The sequence below is a fragment of the Triturus cristatus genome, chromosome 9 (assembly GCF_964204655.1).
Source record: "Triturus cristatus chromosome 9, aTriCri1.1, whole genome shotgun sequence".
In the NCBI taxonomy this organism is placed as follows: Eukaryota; Metazoa; Chordata; class Amphibia; order Caudata; family Salamandridae; genus Triturus; species Triturus cristatus.
The window spans coordinates 995,816,254-995,838,515 of NC_140592.1; the positions used below are offsets into that span (position 1 = coordinate 995,816,254).

At 44.4% G+C, this 22,262-nt stretch overlaps 1 protein-coding gene across 2 annotated transcripts in view; it reads left to right on the forward strand.

Moving 5' to 3' along the window:
* CEP128 (centrosomal protein 128) overlaps positions 1 to 22,262 on the forward strand; it is an 860,263-nt gene that overhangs the window by 42,402 nt on the left and 795,599 nt on the right. The window contains exons 1-2 of one of the 2 annotated variants that reach the window (XM_085626612.1): positions 4,554 to 5,242; positions 21,384 to 21,545. In XM_085626612.1, the coding sequence (XP_085482738.1) occupies positions 21,399 to 21,545 (147 nt within the window). In that variant the 5' untranslated portion in view covers positions 4,554 to 5,242; positions 21,384 to 21,398. Of the gene's footprint in view, positions 1 to 4,553; positions 5,243 to 21,383; positions 21,546 to 22,262 lie in introns of those variants that run through there. The other variant, XM_085626613.1, reaches the window with a different exon arrangement.

A 22,262-nucleotide genomic window follows, 5' to 3' on the forward strand; every position in this document is an offset into this window, starting at 1 on the left:
CCGGGGGCCATCCGAACTCCGCCCACTAATTAATTCGCCTGCACAGGCGGGGAATTAGCCGCGCGTGGGCGGAGCGGCAACGGTCGGACAGCTCCCGGCGGTCATGAGCACACGACTGCCGTGACTCATGACGGCCGGGAGCCGTCCTGAGCATTCATGAGGTTTAAAATAGCTCTTATTTTGTGAACTTTTAGACACCAAAATCCACAGGAGGGTTCTGGAGATATACATTACTAAGAAAATAATAAATTGCTGCTTTTCATACAAATCGTGAATAAGCATTGGCAACTACAGTTAGCAGTTACTTGGAGAATTTTTCAAAACTTTTGTAATGTTGTGTTCAACTACTCTGGCCCGCATTGGGCAATAGCCTGTGGCAGGGAGCAAGTCATAGGGGCCAATAAGGTCTTGCAGGGCAGTTACCTTGAAGTCTCCAGGCTAGCTCCAGGCTCTCTAGACTAACCTCCATAGACGTCAAAGGAGTAGTCCTGATGCAAGGGATACAGGAGGCTAAAGATGCTGAGGATGCTGATCCTGTGATGGGGAGTCCTCCTAGCGCCAACTCTCCATCCCCCAAATTCAATGGCTTGACTTTGGCCACATGGGTCGATGTCCTTCAAAGTCCTGTTGAACTTAAGCCTAAAACGAGTTGCCATTGGTCTCTGGTTTCAGTAAAACCAGTGGTTCACTTTAACTGAGGTTAGGTCCGTCTTGGGTGACTAAACTGTACTCCGATGACTCTCAGGGTCCAGCAGACTTGTGTACAACTTTTAAGTGGCGCAATTCAGTCTCCCTGGCTTGCTTCAGTGCTCAGTGGCGTACAATTGATTGTGGCTACCAACTTGCCAAGACGGGCTTCTTCATATTTTGGGACCCTGGTGCTGTAACAGGAAGTCAGTCAACTGACTCTTGGAATCACTTTTGTCTAGGGCTCTGGGATGACTTTTTATTGGGCAGGTTACCACAGGCACAGTCCCTCTCTTTGTTAGCCCAAAGAATATCAGGTGCAGTCCAGTCTTTGGGGCAGTATCTGCTGGTTCCAGGGAATAGCAGGGCAATCCTTCTTCAGTCCTCTCTCCGGTGCAGATGTGATCTGAGGTGTTGGTGCCACTTTTATGCCCAGGGCTTGCCCTCTGCAGATGCAGTGACTAATAGCCACTGGTCTACCAGGTCCCCCTGCCGCCTGATGACAACTTCCTGCATAGTGTGACATCTAGCTATGCCAGAATGCAAAATACTGCCCTCTCCCGAGATGGCAGAACCTCTCTCTCATTGTGTGGAGCTTGGTAGCCCAACCTAGAGGTGCATCTACCTGAAGGCTACACACCCATGCGTAAACTGGTTTGGAAATTGTTTCTCCCTCTCTGTCCCCGAGGGCAACCTGTCTATCCGAATAAAAGAGCAATGGCAGGTCCTATTTGCTTTGGCTTACAGGCCCTCGGAACCCTGATACCATATGCTTGGGACTTATATGTTAACATATGCCAAGTGGGTTTAAGCCACTTAAACATACACTTTTAACCTGTTCGCTGCTTCTGTCAGCCAATGGCTGTCCCGAGCACTACCTCCGTAGTGCTGCGCATGTCCATTGGCTGACGCGGCCCCGCCCACTCTTCAAATTTTCGTCCGCGATAAACGGGTTAAGAGTCAAAGCACATGCACTCAAGCGTGGTCAGCAGTGCCCTGTGCATCCCAGTGTGCATCCCAGTGTCATCAGGGCTTTAAGTTGACCGGGTCTCACTGGTGCTGAGCACTGGCAGTTTTTTAAAGGGGGGCTCGAAATGGGTCTCTATCGGGCTCTGTTATGTGCCCTGACACAGGTCGGTCGTTTTTTTTCTGGACTTTAGTGACGGCAGGCACATTAATGTGCGCATGCTCAAACTGCTCACTTCTCACTGGTGGAGAAGTTACGGCATGACGTCATGCCAGGTGAGCGTTGTAGGGGAAGGGAAATCCTTTAAAGAGAGTCATTTTCCCTCTGGATTTCCCTTCTCTTTTTGAAATTTAGGAGGAGCAACATTGTCGTGGTGTCACCAGGGCTTAAAGTGGAAGCTTTTCCAATATTTTATACAAGCCATAGTTGCTGCTTATCTTATGCATCTATCAACCGTTGACAAAACCAATAGTCCTGACTTGTTGTAGGTGTGATGTTACTTGTTGTATCATATATGTGGATGCAATGACAGAAACAGCAAAATACAAGTCGGGCGGCGCAGTATGCTTAGCACAGATTTTTAGCTTAAGTGTTTGTAAGCCACGCCCTTATTTACATTGGCCATGGCCCTTTGAGAGACCCCCCCCCCCCCGAGCTTTTTCATCCCACTTAAAGCCCTGAGAGTCATTACACTATTACCTAATAGTAAAAAAGTGGAGCTAAAAGTGAGGATGACCCTACAAAAAACATTTCCTCACAAACTGTCTTTTATGGCTATTAGTACGAGAAGTTTCATTTATATTAATAGACTGGGATCGAAATTTACTAGGTAGTGTGGGCAAGGGCAGCATGCTGAAACGTGTTACTGCCCAAGAAAGTGCAGTGCCCTTACCGCAGTGAGTGGGCGTAGTCCTTGCATGGAGTGGAAAGTGTTTGATATAGATATGCATAAGTGACATACTACCTTACCATGGGAAACGGACTCTACACATATGCGTATGTTGGAACGGGTTGGAAACCAAGTACGGGAACCCTAAACGTGGGTTTGGTCATTCGTCTATCATAACGGTGATGTCATCGTACTAACCACGTCCAGTCTTATCGAAATGATGGGGAAGCCCCAAGATAAGATACAGATTCCTAAGCGATTGATGCACTGATTTTGAATAAAATAAGACGGTTATATAAATACATTTCTCTGTCTACCTGACCTCCTGTAGAGGTCTCCGTACCTACGGACAAGAGAGCCCTTTGACTACTTTCTGGTGCACGTCGTTTGGGTCTTTCATCCTGTTGGATTTCAGGATTCTGTGATCTAAACTTGAAGCCTTGAGAAAGTCTATCCACGACGAAACACGTGTCGTCTGTTATCCTACGACAACTACGTGTCAACATTACAAGATATTACCAAGCATTGTATTGCTCTTGCTAATGTGTTTGCGTATATTGCACAATGATAATTAAAAAACACTACTGACTTTCTTTGGTCAGACTTTACTTTTGGTGTTGTGCTCTGTCTTCGTATTGCCATAAGTATGCATAAGCACCAATTGTTAATAATTTCCCGTTTCACGTGGCTCCTCCACTTATGTCTGTTCGCCTTTCTGAACCCCCTCCTTAAAAATGACATCTAGAGTTTCTCGGCCTTCCACAGAACCAAGCGGGTGCAAAAACCTGATATTGTTAAAAAATAAAGTCAAGTCAAGTCCCAAAAACTTTTTTTCGGCTGTACAGCCATAAAAGCACAATTAAATATACCAATCGTTCATAAATTACAAAAATTATAAAACACAGCAATTTATGGAATTAATAGTAATCCAGAATATCATTCAAAACCGGCAAGAAATGATGTACTACCATTTCATAAAGTGTTTACCGGCGCCACTAAAATTAAAATACGCTCAAGATTATTTTACAGTGCGTCATCATGACGCCAAATGTAAGGAGCGAGCTATCCATGATTGAGTTACGATATTCCTACGTTGGTTAAAAATGGACATTGTCAGCAGGTGATGCAATTCTGGCCTTTACGTTGTGGGCAGTTGATAGCTTTCAGAAGCGGTAGAACCACCAGCTTTGAGCGTACTTCGCAGTCCCCCTGTATGCAGTACCTCTTCGTCACGTGCAGGTGGCAGTACACCTCCGTGAAATGTGCCACTGGGCAGTAGACTGTGACAGAAATATATAAATGAACGTTTGAATTCCAGAACCGGGCTTGGAATGATTAAAAAATGTTATACTAAATCGTTGTGTGTTTAACTTTTTCGTAACCGCTTTAGTAAAAGCAACAGTGCACGTCACCCCATCTGATTTATTTTCACTGCCGAGCACCTTACCCGACCTGTATGCAATTGGTCCAGGCGCACTTTAGCGCACCTTCATTTTGAATGGGCTCTTTGACAAGTAGTCGCTGAAGGCGAAGGTTGCCTTGTGTGCACTTGTATGTATAGGGTTAAGTTTAAAACGGGACCCAACCAGCACAGACGGTGGAATGTTCAAGTTCATGGTTTCTCATACAGCAGTGGTGGCCGGCGAAAGCCGGGTACCCAAATGTCATGGAACCATGTTAGTAATCTTTGAGCATGAAAGTGGCGACGTTTGCAACTCTGTCAAGCGCGTAGTTGGTTGGCTTTCTAATATTATCTAGTCTGACACACTGAGTGACCTTAGGAAGGAGCCCGTGCATTGCTAACAATGAAAACCATGCTTTCTTTGCTGGACTAAACATTTCCGCTAAACAAACGCCATATTTCAGCCAGAGCATTATATGTTCGCATGGCCCATTATGCCATATATGTTGTCTTGAATGCATGCCGCTCATCATATTAAAGCCCTGTTTGGTAGCGAGAGAGGCGCTCACGTACAATGGGAGTATGAAATCTTTCACCCACATACCGGAAGTGCACGCTTCCGCCATTTGGCCTGCGTGAGTTCCACTTAGTTTTTGCCCCTTGGAGACTTTCCTCCTAGGGCACGTCCGCGGTAGATTTGCATTCTTCTCGTGGTTGCTTCCTGTGCCTGCTTACCGTGTTGCATTTGCAGTTTTTTTGTGTTATCTTGCAGTGCGGTTGACATTTATTCACTGAAACGCCGAGTTTGAACTGCACCTGGGATGTCAAGCCTCCTTATCGCAGTTTCACATATTCAGACCTGCCAATCTCCAGTTGCCAGTAGGCATTTCGACATTTGATTTACAAAGCATATTTTAATGTGTACATATGTTTACAGTTAGATAATGGTCTTATTAAATCATTGGTGGTTAGCTTTATCCACAGGGGTTATCTGCTAAACTCGTCACTCCCTGCTCCAAACTAAACTCGTCACTTCCTGTTCCGAATTTAAGCAATCTACAACAACTTCATTTGTTGTCGCGTTTCGTCACCGCTTTGGCTCCATTGAGAAATGCCAGGAAGAGTCTGCAGAGCACGTTGAGCAACGTCTTCACTTCCTCGAATTCAACATTCAAACTTCGAGTCTGCCATGACGAGTTGCTCTGCTCTATAGCTGTGTGAGGGGATCTGAATGATCGCTTCATCAACTAAATCATACTCTTAAAATTCCTTGAATATATATGGAGCTAACCCAGAGGTAAGTGATTTATCACAAGCATTTTTTTTATTATCTCTTTCACTATAAAATGCCAGCACCTGGGTGAAGCAGGAGTATTCGATATGACCTTGGCCACCACCATCATCCCTTCTTTGGTTCTCCAAAACGTTTTGAAGCGGAAGCAGTTTTGAAAGAGATCAGAGAAAAATGTACGGGGGAATGGTTTTGGAAAGTTTGGCTGGCAGGTGTAAGTTTTCTGAGCAGGATTTTTTGTTTTAATTTTGCCATGCCTCTGATGAACACCAGGATCGGAGCTGTACTTTTCTTGGCAATACATCTGTGGTAACCTAGTGGCGGCCAAGTCCTCCGTGCCATTTTGCATAGGGCCCACTTTGGAAGGTTGTCCTAATTTTTAAGATACACTCCCTAATTTCTGGCAAAATGGTATTTTTTTTTGTTTAATGCACAGAATTAGTATTACATTGTTTATTTACCAGTGGCAGTATAGTCCAGTGTGCAATATTTTTGCCCACAAATGTCGCTCACAATTGCTTTTGCCTCTTGGTAACACTATTCAGTGGTTTCTCGTGGACATCCCAGCTTGCAGGTGCAGTGCCATTACTAGACTATTCCCCCCAATGCAAAGACGCAACACTTCATTAGAGTGGAAAGCTGGGTAGGAAGTAGTTATTTTTTTTATTACTAGACGCCCTTAAAGGCTCTAAACCCTCCCCCTTTTTTCTCACCCACAAGCTCTTACTTACAGAGTGAACTATAGAGGAACTTGAGGATTTTTTAACTTAAAAAAAAATGTTCTACCCACAATGTGTATTGCTAGCAGACTTGCAGCGAAAGTCAAATGTAGTTGTGAAGGAAGTGTGTGGTTTTACTGCAGATGTACTTCTCCTTTTAACATTGTACGAATTCAACATTTGTGTATAATTCCGAACTTATTATGTTTGTTACTGACTGCTGTACATAGCCTGCGGAACTGCAGCACACCCGCTGGAAATGAGTTGGACCGCATTGGATCAGGCGTATTTTATAGGAACCAGAATTCAGTGGTGCTTTTATTCTTCAACACAGAATGTTGTGTTTGAGTCGGTGCGCTCGCACCACATGCTCTGCGTTTGTTAACCCTTGACTCTTTGTGTCGAGAGACATGCAACTCCAGCAAGACAGTTTCTTTCCTGTTAAGGGGCAGGCTTAGGTCTGAGGTCTCGGCCTGCCAAGTAGAATTGTACCTCTTACTCGGAAGGACATATTTAAGGTGGAGCTGATGTATTGTAACAGTTTTCTCAAGGAGGATTTAATGGTGATTTTCATGGTTTATGCAGCTACCATACTTCAAGCTAGAATCTTTCGCAGATTGTTGTTCCCAGTACATTGAGCTCTTTGCTCCTGGCCACTACAATCTTTCATTTTCCCTGGTCATTTAAGTTCTGCATATGAAGTGCAGGATGCACAAAAACACTGGCCCAGAGCCAAGGATCACTCATGTATGTGATTTTTTTGTGTTTAAATGTGAATCTCAGTTGAATGGAGATAAGCAAATTAATGCACTTTCTTGAGCAGTACTTTATTTAAAAATGCACAGCTCTCAACTCCCTAAGCTACCCCTTGATACTGCTCCAGGAAGCACTAGTCGGTACCCATGTTCCCCAACTTTTTTTTCTTTGCCAGAGAAGTTTTATATTGAGAGACATTCGTTTTTTTTAACCCCTTTTTTGTTTGATCCAGTTCATAGTGGATTATTGGACCGAGTTGACTGTTTTCAGTCATACACACTTGGCTGGTCGACTTCTTTAAAAAAACCTCCTATGTGTTTCACTGTTAACATCACATACGAGCTCCTAATTTCCGAACTTTGGAGGCATACCATGACGGTTCTGTTTGGATATTATTTGATCCTACAGCAAAATGTATTTCCAGTTAATATTTCTTGGATTGTTGATCAGTATTATACCGTTCATATTTTAAAGATAGTTGGACGGCATTATGTAGAAAGATGGCACTATATGGTTAATGTCAATAACAATAAAAAAGATGCACAGTGATCATGACTAAAGCTGTCAGACTTGAGGGTTCTCACAGAACATGAGTTCACAACCTAACATTCTGGAAAATCGAGGCCACATCCTGCTCTTTGTTGTATGTTGGTATGAGATGCATTATTCAGTCATTTTCATATGACTTGTACCTTGTTACATGTTGCAGCATGTTGTTTTGTCCTCCAGCTCACTTGAGTTGCTCACCCATCACATCGGAAATGTCTTACTAGAGTGCTGATTCTCTTATCCTTACTTGGTACCTGCCCACCCAGCATACTGTACTTTTGGCAGTGAACTTCATTGTGTGTCCTTTTGCACCTCCTTCTGCCACATCTTACATGCATGTTGTTTGACCATTTTTCACATGTGTTGTTTGGCAGCTCTCCACATACTCCAATTGTTGTTCTTCTTTTGATTCCCTTCAGGTGCCCTTCTTTTGCTCATCATGAAGTCCCTTTGCCCAAATCTCCTTGTTGCGCTGCACTCCTTTCGCTGCCTTCACTAAATGAGGTTTCTCTCATTCCATTGGCACTCTTTTCCCATCTTCCTACCCCCACAACTCCACCTGGAGAATCATTCCACAAATTGTGCTCCGTCCTTCACAAGTGTCCTCGAACTGTCCTCCTTCATTAAGTGTCCAGCTACAGTTGGCTTGGCTTTTCGCCCTCTCCCTCAGTACCTTAAGCCTGCATCCATATGCCAGTCCTATCCTCTAGGGTGACCTCTGGATAGTCGCTCCACCCACTCTTCAAGTGTCTGTTACAGACTGGAAAATAGACTAATTTCTAGCTTATTAAGGGTGTGATACGGTGGTGGAGCACAGAATTCTGAAACCTAATTTACATATATCAGTAAATACTGTTGCTTCGCCCTCCATCAAAGTTACATAACACTGCCTCCAGCCGGATCACCAAACACATCCTCCTACTTGATGACCCACCTTCAAGCGAAGCCCGCTCAGTTAACCACCTCCAAACACAGACCACTGCCTTTGTGCCTGTTACCAACGCATCCAATAACTCTACTCTCACCCCTACGAAACCCGCAGTTATGCTTTTCCGCCCGCCTTTAAAACCACCCCTCGAATGTCACTGTGAACCCGTGACCGCCACCCACTGCTCCCCTGTCCACCGCCGACATAAAGACTGATGGCCGGTCCCCATCTAACCACTGCCTACCAGTAAAGCTGCTGCCCTCCCCAATGCCACTGTAGTAGTTTGAAACATGTTAAACAATTTCTTCAACTGACCACCCCAAAACAGTTTTTGCTGCTAGCCTCTATGGCATCAAAGGCGTTCCTGCTACTTTTCATCCTCTGCATGAGGCACACAATGATATTAAATGTACAAAGGGTCAGATTTTTGTTTCCTCACGCCAACATTAATTTACACTATGTACCCCACTAAACCATACCTTCTGTCAAAGGCAAACCTGATCCCATTTGTAGCACCAGTAAGCAAGTACCCCAAGGACAAACACGAGAGAGAATGTGCGATTCATGTAATTAAACCTATAGTGGCAACGTAGCATTTCCCCACCCACTGTCAGCCCAGCAAAGTCTGCGACCGCACAGTAGCCATCAATACCGGCAACATCTAAAGCGCATTTCCACTTCCTTTCAATGGCAGCTCCTGATACATATACCTATGAGTTCTGGGCGGCATCTACCAAAGACCACAGCATTCTTTGTCTCCCTAAGACTAACCGAATGCTGTCGGTGAACGCTTCTATTCCCCCCTCCTTACTAATAACTAATGGAGGATAACGAAAAAAAATATATAGTATTTTCTTATGCAAATAGCGTATCAAGCACTTGCTGCCCGCAGTCCTCACCAGATCCACACGTATCACTATTCTGCTATCGCACCTTCCTGTCAACCCTAACATTATCTGGAGATGTTTTTTATCCCTTCCGTGAAGTGGGAAAAGCAATACCTTGCACGAAAACAAGTCCCTTTAAAACCTTTGCTACTTACAGACTCGCAAAGCACTTACTTGTTTTACTAACTGTCGTTGTAAAGCAAACCGGTAACTCATTCTAGGATTGGGATTACTGCTTAGAAGTCTGGATGTTAATATTGAGACATAGGATGATTTTCTGCATGTCTGCCAGACACTTGTTCTTCCCTGCATGTGCACACAATGCAACAATACAATTTAGCTTAACAAATTGTTCAGAAATGTACCGGAAGGTAAAGAAACAGCCCATATTATTTTTACAAAGAAAAATAGACTAACGTCCACTTTATACCCCATAACATAAAAGCCTCAGCATGCACAGCTTGTCCAAATCCACGCCACCTAATTCAGCCTTGCCAAGTACCATGCATCTGGCGTTAGACTAACGCATTTAAGTGTGGTGATCCGCATCACCGCACTGACATACTAAATCACGCATAACAGGCATCGCGCCTCCTCGGGTACCAGTCCTGCTAATCAATGCTGGTGTAGTATTATTTCCATGTGGCTGCCGTCTGTTTCCTGGTGCTTCCCCTGTCTCCTAAACGCGATCTAGTAAATTTCGGCATGCAGTACAGCTGCCTGTGTCGTACTCCTGTAATGGATGTCCCTTTTCTATGCCGACAACATTTTGCAGTATTTCCGTAGTATGTCCATAAAGTTAGATTTCGCGAGGATTTGTTGCAAGCGCGTGCCATGCACCGGCAGCCCTACGATGTCAGCCGTTTCGAGTGCGACATATGCAAGGACTGGTTCCTGAGGGGAGCTTGGAGCTTGAGAAGGGCACTGGAGCTCTGGAGTGGGTGATGTGACCCTGGATAACCTCCGCCTCCATACGGGGAGCGATGTGCAAAAACGGCCACTCTGCATGGAGGAGCCGGGATCTAAGATTCCAACACGATGACACCACAGTGCTGTAGTACCCAATTTCATTGCTGTTTTGTTGTTGGGGGAACGGAAATAACGATGAGTAAGTATTAAAGGAATAACATGCGGGGAGTCTGTTTCCAGGCTGATTCCTACTTGTTTTCTTCTAAACTTTCACATGGCGGTAATAGCTACTTTCAGCAGCAGGCATACCGGAATGAAAAACTAAAACCTTAATTGTGAAGGTCCCGTAACTCCTGTGACCTAGGTGTATTGGTAACTCTTACCTGTGTCAGAGCGTTGATTTCTTCAGATGCAAGATAGATGTATAGCTGCACTGATTAGAGGTGTTACATTGAGTAATTGCTAAATGAGTGACAATGGTTTCCGAAAGCGTTACTGTACCCAAGTGACATTGTATTGTTACCGCACAATACACTCTCGGAGTGCATAGACATAACCTCCCCTCTACTTACTGCCATGAATTATTGCTCCTCAGAGGGTTAGCGCCTCCAGTCATCTCTCGTAGTTCCACCTGTTAATGTGGCCAGTCACCTCGCAGCCATCCAACGCCTGGTGGCCCTCCCGCGGTCCTCAATGCTCCTCTTTTGACTAGAGTCCATTGAGTGGCATGCTCTTAACAGTCTACTATATTGCCTCATCCATATTCTCAAGTTCGGGCTTCTGCCTGCTGGTCGTAGGCCCGTGAGACCCAATTTACACACACACACACACAAGTGGCTTCAGGTCCCCCTCCGTCCAGCAGGTGTTGTATTAATGCACCTACAGACCTTGCTCCGCAGACGAGCTGAATGCGCCGAGGGTGTAGGTGCCCACTGTGGCGCAGGGAGCTGTGGCCTAACTCTAGTCTGGGAGCATCAGAGGCACCACTGCACATAATGCTCCAGGCTCGGATCTCCCCTCCTCACAGTCCTGGCTAAATGGATGAAACACTGCAGACCAGGGCAGTCTAGACCACATAGTCTCAAAACATGTTAGATCCCAGTTGCACCCTACCTCAGACAGAAGATCACTGAGGAAGCACAAGAGGGTAAGTCGCCGGGTCTTACTGTGATTTTAGCATCACAGAAACGGACTGATTACTCATAGATGAAAGCAGCTCTTTTTGGAAGGTTTAATCTGACCACAGATTAGCATTTAAAAAAAACTTTGCAGCATTTCTACGCAGAGTAACCAGATATTATGGGAGGCCTGATTGGACCTTGAATGAACTGCCACTTTTAAAGAAAGTACTGGAGTGTAACCTGGCGCAGGCAAACCTCTGCATAGAACATCCTATGTATTTATTTTGTAGAGCTACATTAACATGTAGCTGATGGAAAACTGCTTGGCGCTTGCAAGTTTGCAAAGACACCTGGCAGGCTGGTCACCATGAGGGTGCAGTGGAATACACCTCAATTAGAGCACATTTTCACACCAATTCACTCATAGATGCCAAGGTTTCAGATTGGTAAGTGTGACGTTTTTATAATTTAACTGTAATAATGCATGACATTCACACAGTCTGACTCTGCTCAGTTTTCAGTAGCCTGCTGTTACCGCACTTTAGTTCAGTGACTTTCTTAGAGTTTCTAGTTGCTCAAATGGGTGTATTTCTAATATTTATATGTTTCCCTCCTCTTCATTGCTTGATTTTGCTCACGAGAAAGTGTCACTCATAGTCGTTGAAATGTCACTCATAATTACACTGACATTATGAAAATGTCACACATCGCAATCTGAAACCTTGGCAGCTATGCTAAGTCTACCACATACAACATCTCATAATTACATGCCACACAATTCAACTATAAATAATTTAACCCTACAACATTCCATACCACATAATTACAATCCTAAAAATTTAAAACACATATTTCCACTTCACTCTATACCACATAATTCCACATCACATAATAACATTCCACACAACTAATACCACTCTAAACCACATAATTACACTCAACACAATTCAACTACACATAATTCCACTCCAATCTATATAATTATACTTCACACAACACATTTACACTCCACTCCAAAACACATAATTACCCTCCACAAAATAAACTCTGCAACATGCTGCATAATTCCACTCCGCACAATTCTACACCACACCATGCCACATAATTCCACACATCACACAATTCCACAATTCATCCCCTCACAATTCAACACACAACATAATTACACTCCACATAATAGCACTCCGCACCACATAATTTACCTCAACATAATTATGCTCTTCTCCATATTGCATAAATACACTCCACATAAATCCAGTCTATGCCACTTGGCAACATTCCACATAACTACACTTCACACCATGCCTCCTAATACCATTCAACATAATTTTCACTCAACAGCGCACACTTCCAGGTCACACAAATTCAACTCTACACATTTCCATTCCACACCACGTAAGTCAACAACAAACTACATAATTCAAATCAACTACACAATTACGCAACACAGCACATGCATCCAATCTACACCACATAATTCCACATCATGCTACAATATTTAACAGCGTACCACATAAGTAAGCTCCACTACATACCACTCCACAACACAAAATACCATTCCAGATAATCTCTCTCCAAGACACACCATCCCACTCCATGACACACAATCCCACTCCACATAATTCCAGTACACTCAATACCACACAATAACTAGCCACATAATTATTTATACTGCACACGATGCCACATTATTTCACTACACAGATCCAATCCACACAACACCATTCCACAACTAACAATTCCAATCCAAACCATATATGACTTGCATATATGCAAATACATATATTGCAAAACCATATATTGCAAATGCTTGTTTACCTTCCAATGGTCCCAGCAGATCCTGTTCCTGGAGCTGCAATCCTTCTCCTGCCCCTGTCAGCTCTGTGCTGCCTCAATGCTGTGCCCTGCGAAGAATGCTCACTCTGAGGGCCCCCACCACCATCCTTTTTCCGGGCCTGGTTTGTTGCTCTGACTGAAGAGAAACAATGTTAGTTGTTACTTTGTTTCTCTTCAGTCCCGGGGTCAGCGTGAGGAGCTCAGAGCAGGCTGCACACTGCAGCTGCTTAAGAGCAAGACACACACAGCTCTCTACAGATGAGCTTAGGGGGCCCCCTTTACCTACCGAAGACTGGGGGTCCCCCTGCACCACGGGGGCTGCGGGGGGTGTTTGTTACGCCCCTGTGGAGTAGGTTACCTTAACACTGCCAGGTTACTGCTTTCCATCGAAAGTTGTGGCTGTAAACGTGTTCTTGGTATAGGGTGACCAGATCTTGAGAACCAAAATCTGGGACATTTTGCAAAAATAGAAGAAGGACTACAATTCCACATCAACGGTGCTGGCAGAATGACAACTCTTATCAGCATAGGATCACAGAAGAAGCACTAAGAAAATAAATAAAATGTAATTTCTAAAACGAGCATCATACCTGTTAATTAAATTGCTTACTTATAAGAGCTGCTAACTAGCAATACTTTAGAACACCCAATAAGTGACTCTCACTGGTTTCAGTCGACCCCCTCTAAAAACCGGTACATGAGCCAAAATTGCCGAAATCTGCCAGGACAGTTGGTGAAAACCCGGGACTGTCCGGGCAAATCCGGGACGCCTGGTCACCCTATGTTGCTATCCACAGATTGCTTGATCAGGTAATATTATATTCCCAGCAATATTCTTTGAACATGGGCACCTAGAACTTGGAGCAGTTAACCATCTACTTTTGATGGCTCTCCTTTCTAATTATTCCGAATTACTTCTCTTATAGGAAAGCTTGTATTTTCGGAATATCACAGGGGACATCATTTGCACGAGGGCTTCGCTGCTTGTCACTGATGAAGAACCTCAGTGTGACATTACATGCTGGTTTAGGAAGTCGGGTGTCTGGTGTCGCCTTGTAAAACATTTTTTCTAGATAACTGTCAAATTTCACAACTACGCGGAATGGGTTCATGTGTGTTTCGTGAATTGGGCGCAGATCGGCTCCTGATAAATAGATCAGAATCAGAACTCCAGAAAATGGTTGCATATTTCCTGAAGGCTGGTGACGTAGATGAAATCGGAGTCCGAATACGTTTAGGATTGTACAATAGACCAAGGATGGTTGGATACCAAATGCGCAGTGTTATGAAAGGTAGTATTCAGTATATCAGGTTGCTCCAAGGATATGCGTAATGGCCATCCACCAGTTACCAGAAATGCAGACCGAGTCTACACGGGTGTGCACAAAAAAAGGGGTTTATCCTGAGCAATAATTGTCCACAATATCAAGTACAGTTCATAATAAACGTAGTCACAGGTGTTCTTTTTTTACTCTTCTTTATTTCTAACAATGCTTCAACAATGGCCTAGCCAACAACACGCCGTTCACGGGAGTACCCTCCGAGTTGCTTTCATCGCCTCTACGGTGGCCAGATGTAAACGTGGAACTCAGGAGATTGTGGATAACTCTCACTGCCGTCTCGATTTCCTGGCCTCTAATAGTACAGTTGGTCAATGGAATTTATCTTTTGGATGATATATTTTACTTTACCTGACGTTTCGAGCCTTAACTACACAATACGGTCTACTACGCTGTAACCGCCCTGAATACATTTAGGATTGGCAGGCTCTCGGCTTTTGAATGGCGCCATTTACCAGAAGTTGAATAGAAAGCAGATAATTGGTGTGAGAGGTCTGTCTGAGGAGCGATAAATGCCTGCTGGCACCAAAGTTACCTTTATGTGCACAATGGCTAAACAGCAATGTCTGAAAAAAGTTTTACGCCCCTAAACAAATGCATTATTTTGCTGCTCAAAGAGCTGTAATTAGTTCCAATCAAATCCTTGTTGTGCGATCATTTTGTTGTCCTTAGTTTTCCCTCCGTCGGTGGTCGGCGTGGGGAGGGGCGGGTGGGGGGGGTTTGGGTTTGCTCCACCCACTCCACCAGACGTGCGAGCCTGCAGCTGCATGCCTTAAAGGCCTCATCTGTATGCAGATCTCAACAAGTGTGTCTGATTCCATTGTTGTTCGAGTTGGAAAAATATCTATGAAGGAGCATAACGGCCCGCACTCCTTGGGGTTCCAGACTTCATCTTGGGAGGATAGCCTCTTCAGAAGGCTTCATGTTTGGACAACAAAGGGCATTGTTGACTTGGGCCGTTACCTGGACACAAAGCTTCAAATGGGAAAATTAAGCGCACGTATCACCAGATTAAGCCGCAGGCCAGGGGGTGGAAGATGGAGTCGGGCTCAGGGGCAAACCTTTAATGAGATCAATATTTTCTCACTATGGTGTGCAATTATGTGTAATGATGATGCAGGAAAGCTGTAGGTCAGAACAGTATTGTTTCCCCTTGCATGTCCAAAAATGCATATTTAATGTTATCCTTCTTATTTCACCAGTGTGGCTTCATTTACGTGGCACATTAAAGAGATATGAATTTTCAGGTTATACAAAATAAATAAGAGTATGCCAATTTTGAGAAAGAAATCTGGAAAACCTCTGTCCCCCTCTTCTCGCCCATCGCTGGCCTTCGCTCAGTGCTCCGGGCCTCCCTCTGCTCTTTCGCCTATTCCTCCTCTTGGTCTCACAGACCCATCACAATCGGAGAGGTCTCTCCTCCTTGTGGACGTTCGCACACCTCGGCCTGCATAGGTCTTTCCCTGGCCTAACCCTTAAGATGCAGGCCTCCTCGATCACATGCCTGCTTTAAGTGGATAGACAGTCTCATAGATATTAAACAATGCGTGTGACTTGTGCGCCGACACTCTGTAGGCATGGACACAGTCTTTTAAAAATTGAGACATGGGATGGGATAACAGCAATCCCCAAAGACCCACTGAGCAGAAATATGCGAGGTATGGAAACTGTAGACATGCACCCATCTGGACTTTATTAAAAATAATAGGCACCTTTCCCTATATTGATGAACAATGTAGAGCGTGAACTGTCTTTGAAATGGATTTCCTTTAACCCTGGGTGAAACTAGCATCATTTCCTTTGGCAAAAATTACATGAAATGCGCAAATTATGCCTTGTTATATGAAATGCCGACTGAGTATTTTTTTTTTGCCAAAAATGCGTCCGTGCATCCATTGTTGATGCAATTTGTGCTAGAAAAACAGACAGCAAAACTGCATATGACTCGAACAGCCACCCTTGTTTGATTCGTTTGCATTATTTCCATGCTGCTGTGATTTGATCTTTCCCGGAATGAAATTTCAATGCGAAATTCCTGAAAGTATGCGAGACTAGCCCGGCATAAATAAAAATGTACCTGGGCTTATTTTCTTTCCCCAAGAGTCCTCTCCCTACTGACCCCTTCGACCCCAGACCCTTGGCACTCTCTCCTCTCCCCCCGGTCCTATGTCCTGTAAACCCTGCTGAAGCCTCCACTGTGAGCCGGTCTTATTTAAAGCCATGTTATGCCTGTTAGCCAAGTGAATCCTAAAGAAAACAGTCAGGGGTCAGTGTCCTGCATTGAAAACGCCCCAAAAAGAACCTGGACGTAACGTTTAACCGATAAACTATAATGGGGTATTGGAGCACATGGCACACTGTTGCATAATGTGTAGCTCACCATCATTATGTAGAGTTTATCGAAATGTGATGGTTAAGCAAAGGAATTTAATTCAGATTGTTATAATCGGGGTTGGAGAGGTGACAGTGGGCACACCCATCTACCATTTAAAACGGGGGTTGGTGGACATGGCTGCAAATCACTCTTTACTGTGCATCTGTGTTGCATTTGTAACTATCTCAAGCTGGCACATTAGTTTTGCAAGGGCTTAGAGTGTGGCCCAGCAAAACACAAAAAATGCCATCCTACTGTGGGACCCCTTATGTATAGAAGATGCACACTGCTCCATTTTATACAGTACATTCTGGTTGGGGTGCAGTGCCAGGGCCTATGAACTCTAAACTCGATTTGTGGAATAGATAGTGCTGAAATCCCAAATCATGAACCCTGAACCTGCTCTGTTCATCACTGTCATGAGATGGTACTCTACATGGCTGACGGGCACACTTTTCTTTTCTATACTTTTTCTTATTGATTTATAAAAACAGAAAAAAACAAAAAGGCATTACACACAGTATAAGTCCAATACCCAAAAAAGAAAGATGCAGGTTAGAGAGAGAAAACATTTTGTGGATGGTACCAGCACCGACCATACCAGTACGCCTTTCCCTTAGAGTGAGGGGTTGCTGGTCACCCCAGTGTTTCGCAATATCACGTTTGGCTATCAATCTGATAAGCGTTCGCTGAGCGTGTTCCACCGTCAGTCATACCCAGAAGGATCGTTTTGGGTGACCTATCTACGGGAAGACTAGTATCGTCGTCATTTCACGTTGAACCCGTCTTCAGTATGGCTGGATGAGGGAGCAGTCCCAGATCATGTGGAAAAGAGCGCCTCGTGAGGATTTGTATCTAGTAGAAAGGGGGAGATGGATGACTTAATTCTATGTAAGCGCTCAGGTGTAAAGTATATTCAGTGGAAGTAATGCAGTTGAACCAGTCTGAGCTGATGGGCACCCATGAAGGCAGGCAACAGCTGCAAAGTAAGAAATAGGGACGATGTGCTGAGGTAGTTGGAGTTCACAGAAGGAATATGGCCAAAAGCCAACAAGTGCACACTTATACTCCTAGCAAAGTGTATATATGCGCACAAGAGGCGTATGTGTGTTAATAGGGTGTTCATTTGGGCCGCACAGGGGTTGCTGCTTGCAAAAGACAAATATGTGAGCAGGAGATATAAGCTTAAAGAATTGTGTAAACATGAGGTCTGGATACACAACACAAAAGATTGTTTACTCTTTGTGCACTGGATAACTGTGTGCCCAAGGTGCAAAGCTTGGTAGCAGGGCCTGTAAATACAGATTTGTTATTATTCTTTTTTCTTAGACTAGAGGAATGTGCTAGAGAAGTGTGGCTTCACAAGGAGCTGTGCGTGTGGAAGACACTGTGCAGAGGTGTATACAAGCATGAGCGCTCTTTGTATAAGGATCTATGTGCATTGAGGATTTTTAACTTTTAAGTGTTGTGTGCATTGGAAGGCAGTGTAGAACAAAGTGATAAACGTACAGCAGGGATGACGTGTGTAAACATGGTGTGGGGGCATGAGGATGAGTGAACTCAAAAGATTAGGTACCCAAGGATACATGCACAGCTCTGAGCACAAAAGGGCTGCATGCACACAGTGTACAATGCCCTCTCACATAGTGCATTGCACATGTGGTGGCAGATCAGCAGGTTGGGTTGGGCCAGGGAAACTGCATCTCGTTTGTGGCCACTTAGTCTATGTCAAGCTTACTGCCCCTCTAGCAGAGTACTGAAGCATGGCTGACTGGAGTCAGCAAGGTGTGGCAATGGATAATGCTCTGCCCACCTACCTTCTGAGCCAGTAAATGACCGGTGCTTAATGTGTTTTCATGAAAAGGCACACTTCCTGCTGGCTGCAGGAATCATGGTTCATTCACTGAGCATCTTTTGTCACCCATCATAGGACGGCTGGGATGTCTACAGATGAGGTGGGGGTCAAGGGTGAGAGAAACCTAATGTTCACGAAAATTGTCTGGGCGCCCAGCTCAATCCTTTTTTCTTCGCTGCACTGCAGGCCCAGCCTGGTATTGTTACACTGCACAGACAACTCTGTCGGGTATAGGATTTGAAGCCCCGATATGTGGTGTGCTGGCACAGGGCCCTGTCCAGCACGGAGCCAGCTCGTGCCCTCAAATGCAGAGCATACCCTCCTCCTGCTCCCACATCTGGAGATTCCCAGCGGGCAGGGCTGTGGCAGCATGCGTTTGATCGAGATATCATAGTAGAGTTACTAGTGCCCCCTCACCTCCGGAACGCTTCTTTCATTTCCACAGCTCCTGGTTCCAAGGTCATGGATCATAGGTTAATTTTATGTACAGAATTGAACATAAGACACATGCTGTAATCATGAAAAGGCAGTGCGCAAACGTGAAGGTAACCACACGGTTCCTGTCCGTCCCGATGACCCCAGCGACTCTACTTTGGGTCAAAATGCCATGGACACTTACGGGAGCAAAGACATTTTTGAATGCACTTGTTTTGATACAGAGCATTAGAATAACTTGGACCCAGTCTCTTACATGTGCTTATAATTCTTTTCCCCTCTTTAACTATTTTGTAAGTCGCCGTTTAATTACCTTGGTCACCTTTTCTAGGCTACATGTTTTTGTTATCACTAGCACCGCGCGATCATCTTCACGTTTGAGCTCTGTTTAAAAAAAATATATATATGTTTTTCATGATTTCAGCCTATGTCTTATATTTAATTGTGTATATACAATTAATATAACAACCTTTTTTTGTACAAATGGGCTGGTTCAGTGCTTTTTCTTCACAGTTTCGGCCTCAGAATAGATTTATTCTAACTATCCATTACTGAGATTCTATTCTAGTAAATGTTACCCAGTTGGACCTTGTAGTTTCATATATTGCATAGCTTTGTCCCACTTTGGCGCCTAGGTCCAATCTACGGTTTTCTTCCTCACATAAATGGAGGCAGCAGTGATCGGCTACTGTCACTTTGGACTCATCCGTCATAGTCACTTTGGAATTAGTGCTTGCCATGAGACATACATAGAAAGAAGGTCCTGTGTCACCCACGCACCTCCAGTGTGACTGAGTTTGTGGAACGAAATTGGTTTGCCCAATTTCAATCGCAGTAATATACAACCCCCCTCCCTCCAACCTCTGGGAAGTCCTAGATAAATTGAAACGAGTCGCTGTTCAACATTGCGTTAGCTGCCCAGTGTCGGACAATGCTGGACACACTGGCAGCTTTGGCACCAGTAGCATCTTTGGTCCACATGGTCTGACAAGTCCTCTGAGACTATGCTCTGTTGCTATGAGTAACCGGTACCATCTTTGGCCAAGCGGAAGTTCCGGTACTCAAAGTGAGAAATGTTAAAAAGTCAGGACTGCTTACAGGTGAGTACCGGCCCATTTGAAGCACTGTCAGGACATAAAACTGCCCAGGAAAATTACCATCCTGTGGTTTGTTTTTGTTTCTCCCACCTGTGTGTGGTGTTACTTCCCCATTACGAGTTCTGCAGGTCAGAACCAGACATAATGTTACAATGCAACACATCTGAGCTCCAAAACTAGAGTTCCCCCCCTTTACCTGCTGAAATCTGTGCGGGGAAAACATCCAGGATGCTGTGAAATTTGTGCACGACTTTTGAGGCGAATAGGAGGCAAAAATGAATGTATCCCCGGTCTGCATTGCTGTCCAGCTCCGACTTAGAGCTGAAGGACTGAATAGACGATGCTCTGAGCAGGCACACGGGGGTGGGTTTAGACGCAAGAAAACCCACAAGAAGAGATGCCTCTAACGTCTACTTGGGAATTGCGTGGACCCCTCTTTTCTTCGTCTTTTAACTCAAGTGCTGCTTGTCCGGCCTGGAGGGGGAGGAATAACTGATTTCTTTCACTAGTGTGACACAAAATGTCCACAAAGGTGATCGGAATGGGTTATTCCTTCCCGCCTTCTTCTTAACATGGCAATTTCTTTTCGCCGGGGGCCTATGGTGATTGTTATCTTGGTTGGATGAGGGTGTGCTTGGCGTGTTTTCCTTCAGCCCCCTTCTTTCGTGTCTTTATAGTCCCGACTGCTGCCAGATCCTTTGCGTTTAGGCTCTTTACAAATACTGAGTCTGGGTTTGATGTATCCGATCAAGGCATTCCCGTTTGTTAAGTGAAACTGAAATGATATCTTGTAATGTGCACTTCTCTCCCTACAGTTCCTTTTCCAGGACCATCTGCCCGTCCACGACCTTTTAGTGGTCATGGCTGGAACTGTGCATGGCTTGCTCAAGGAAATTACATTGTTAGGGCAAAAGTAAAGGAAATCTGTGAGCCCGAGGTGAAAAAAATGTAAACCAATAAAGGAGACACTGAAGTTAGTGGCTTTTAGAGGCACCTAAATTAGTAAATGGGAGATTCTGGGTTACTAAGCAAAAATACCTCTAAGTCAGTGTTGCACCAACGATTGATTGCCTGTCAATACTGAGTTATTTAATGTAAAATTGGAATGCACAGTACTTCCCATACACCCAATTGTTCAACATCTCTGGTATGGCACATTCACGTTTTCTTGCTTTTTTAAGATTGTTTTTAAATGTAATTACTCTAACTTTCTCTGTTTTTATTTGAGTGTCTTAATATGGGTGGTTATTGCAAAGCTCTTTTGTGTATGTGGCCTTTCAGGCTGGTGAAGGTGACGAAGATCAGTTTTCTAACTTGTAGGTTTTTGTTTTTGTCTCCTAGGAGTTGAAGATACCAATGGCAGAATCATCCAGTGATTCCGACTCCTTCCTCCGGAACCGGCCAAGCAAAAGAGGGCCTCTCCGTGCCACCCACGGCCGCACCAGGGGTGGTGGTGTTGGAGAAGTCACTGAGAAGATTCACACCTTAGCCAGCACTTTACAGGTGGGCAAAACACAGCATGTATGAAGCATTCTGTTTCCATGCATTGGTCACTTGAGCTTGGCATGCTAATGTTCCCCTCACCCACCACCCAACATCCCCCTCCTGGTCCGCCGCCCCCGAAATCAGTATTGGTAAGATCCCTTTCCAAAACAGCTTATCATTTATAATTGGTGCATTTTCATCCTGATAGTTTTGAAGGGAGGGCCTCTGGGGCCATCCTAATCTTTTTAAAGTGTGCCATGGAAATGTACATTTCAGTGGATTGTGCCATTGCCTTGAAAGGAAGTGTCACTCTTATCAGGATCCATATTGAACAAAAATACGCATGTCAGAATTTTTACACCAGAAAACCAAATTTAGACCACTCTGTCATTGACTCTTCCACCAGTTAAAGTCGAATCGAGAACTCTTATCAGAAGTGCTTTTTTATGGAATTTGCACAGATGAATTATTGTGCAAGAAACACATCCATCTCAGTTTTACTTATAGCGAATATGTCTAGGAGGATTACTGTGCAGAAAATGTATTCCAGTCATCCAGCACCTGCCTCTACGAGTATTAGTGCTTTTTAGGACCATTTTTATATCACTCAGTTTGCTAATATCAGATAAAAGAAACACGTCGGATAGTGAATTACATTACAGATCTCAGTTGTTCGGTGCAGTAAAAGCCGGTATTGTGCAGGCTGCTGTGATGCCGGATGTATTGTGGCATTTG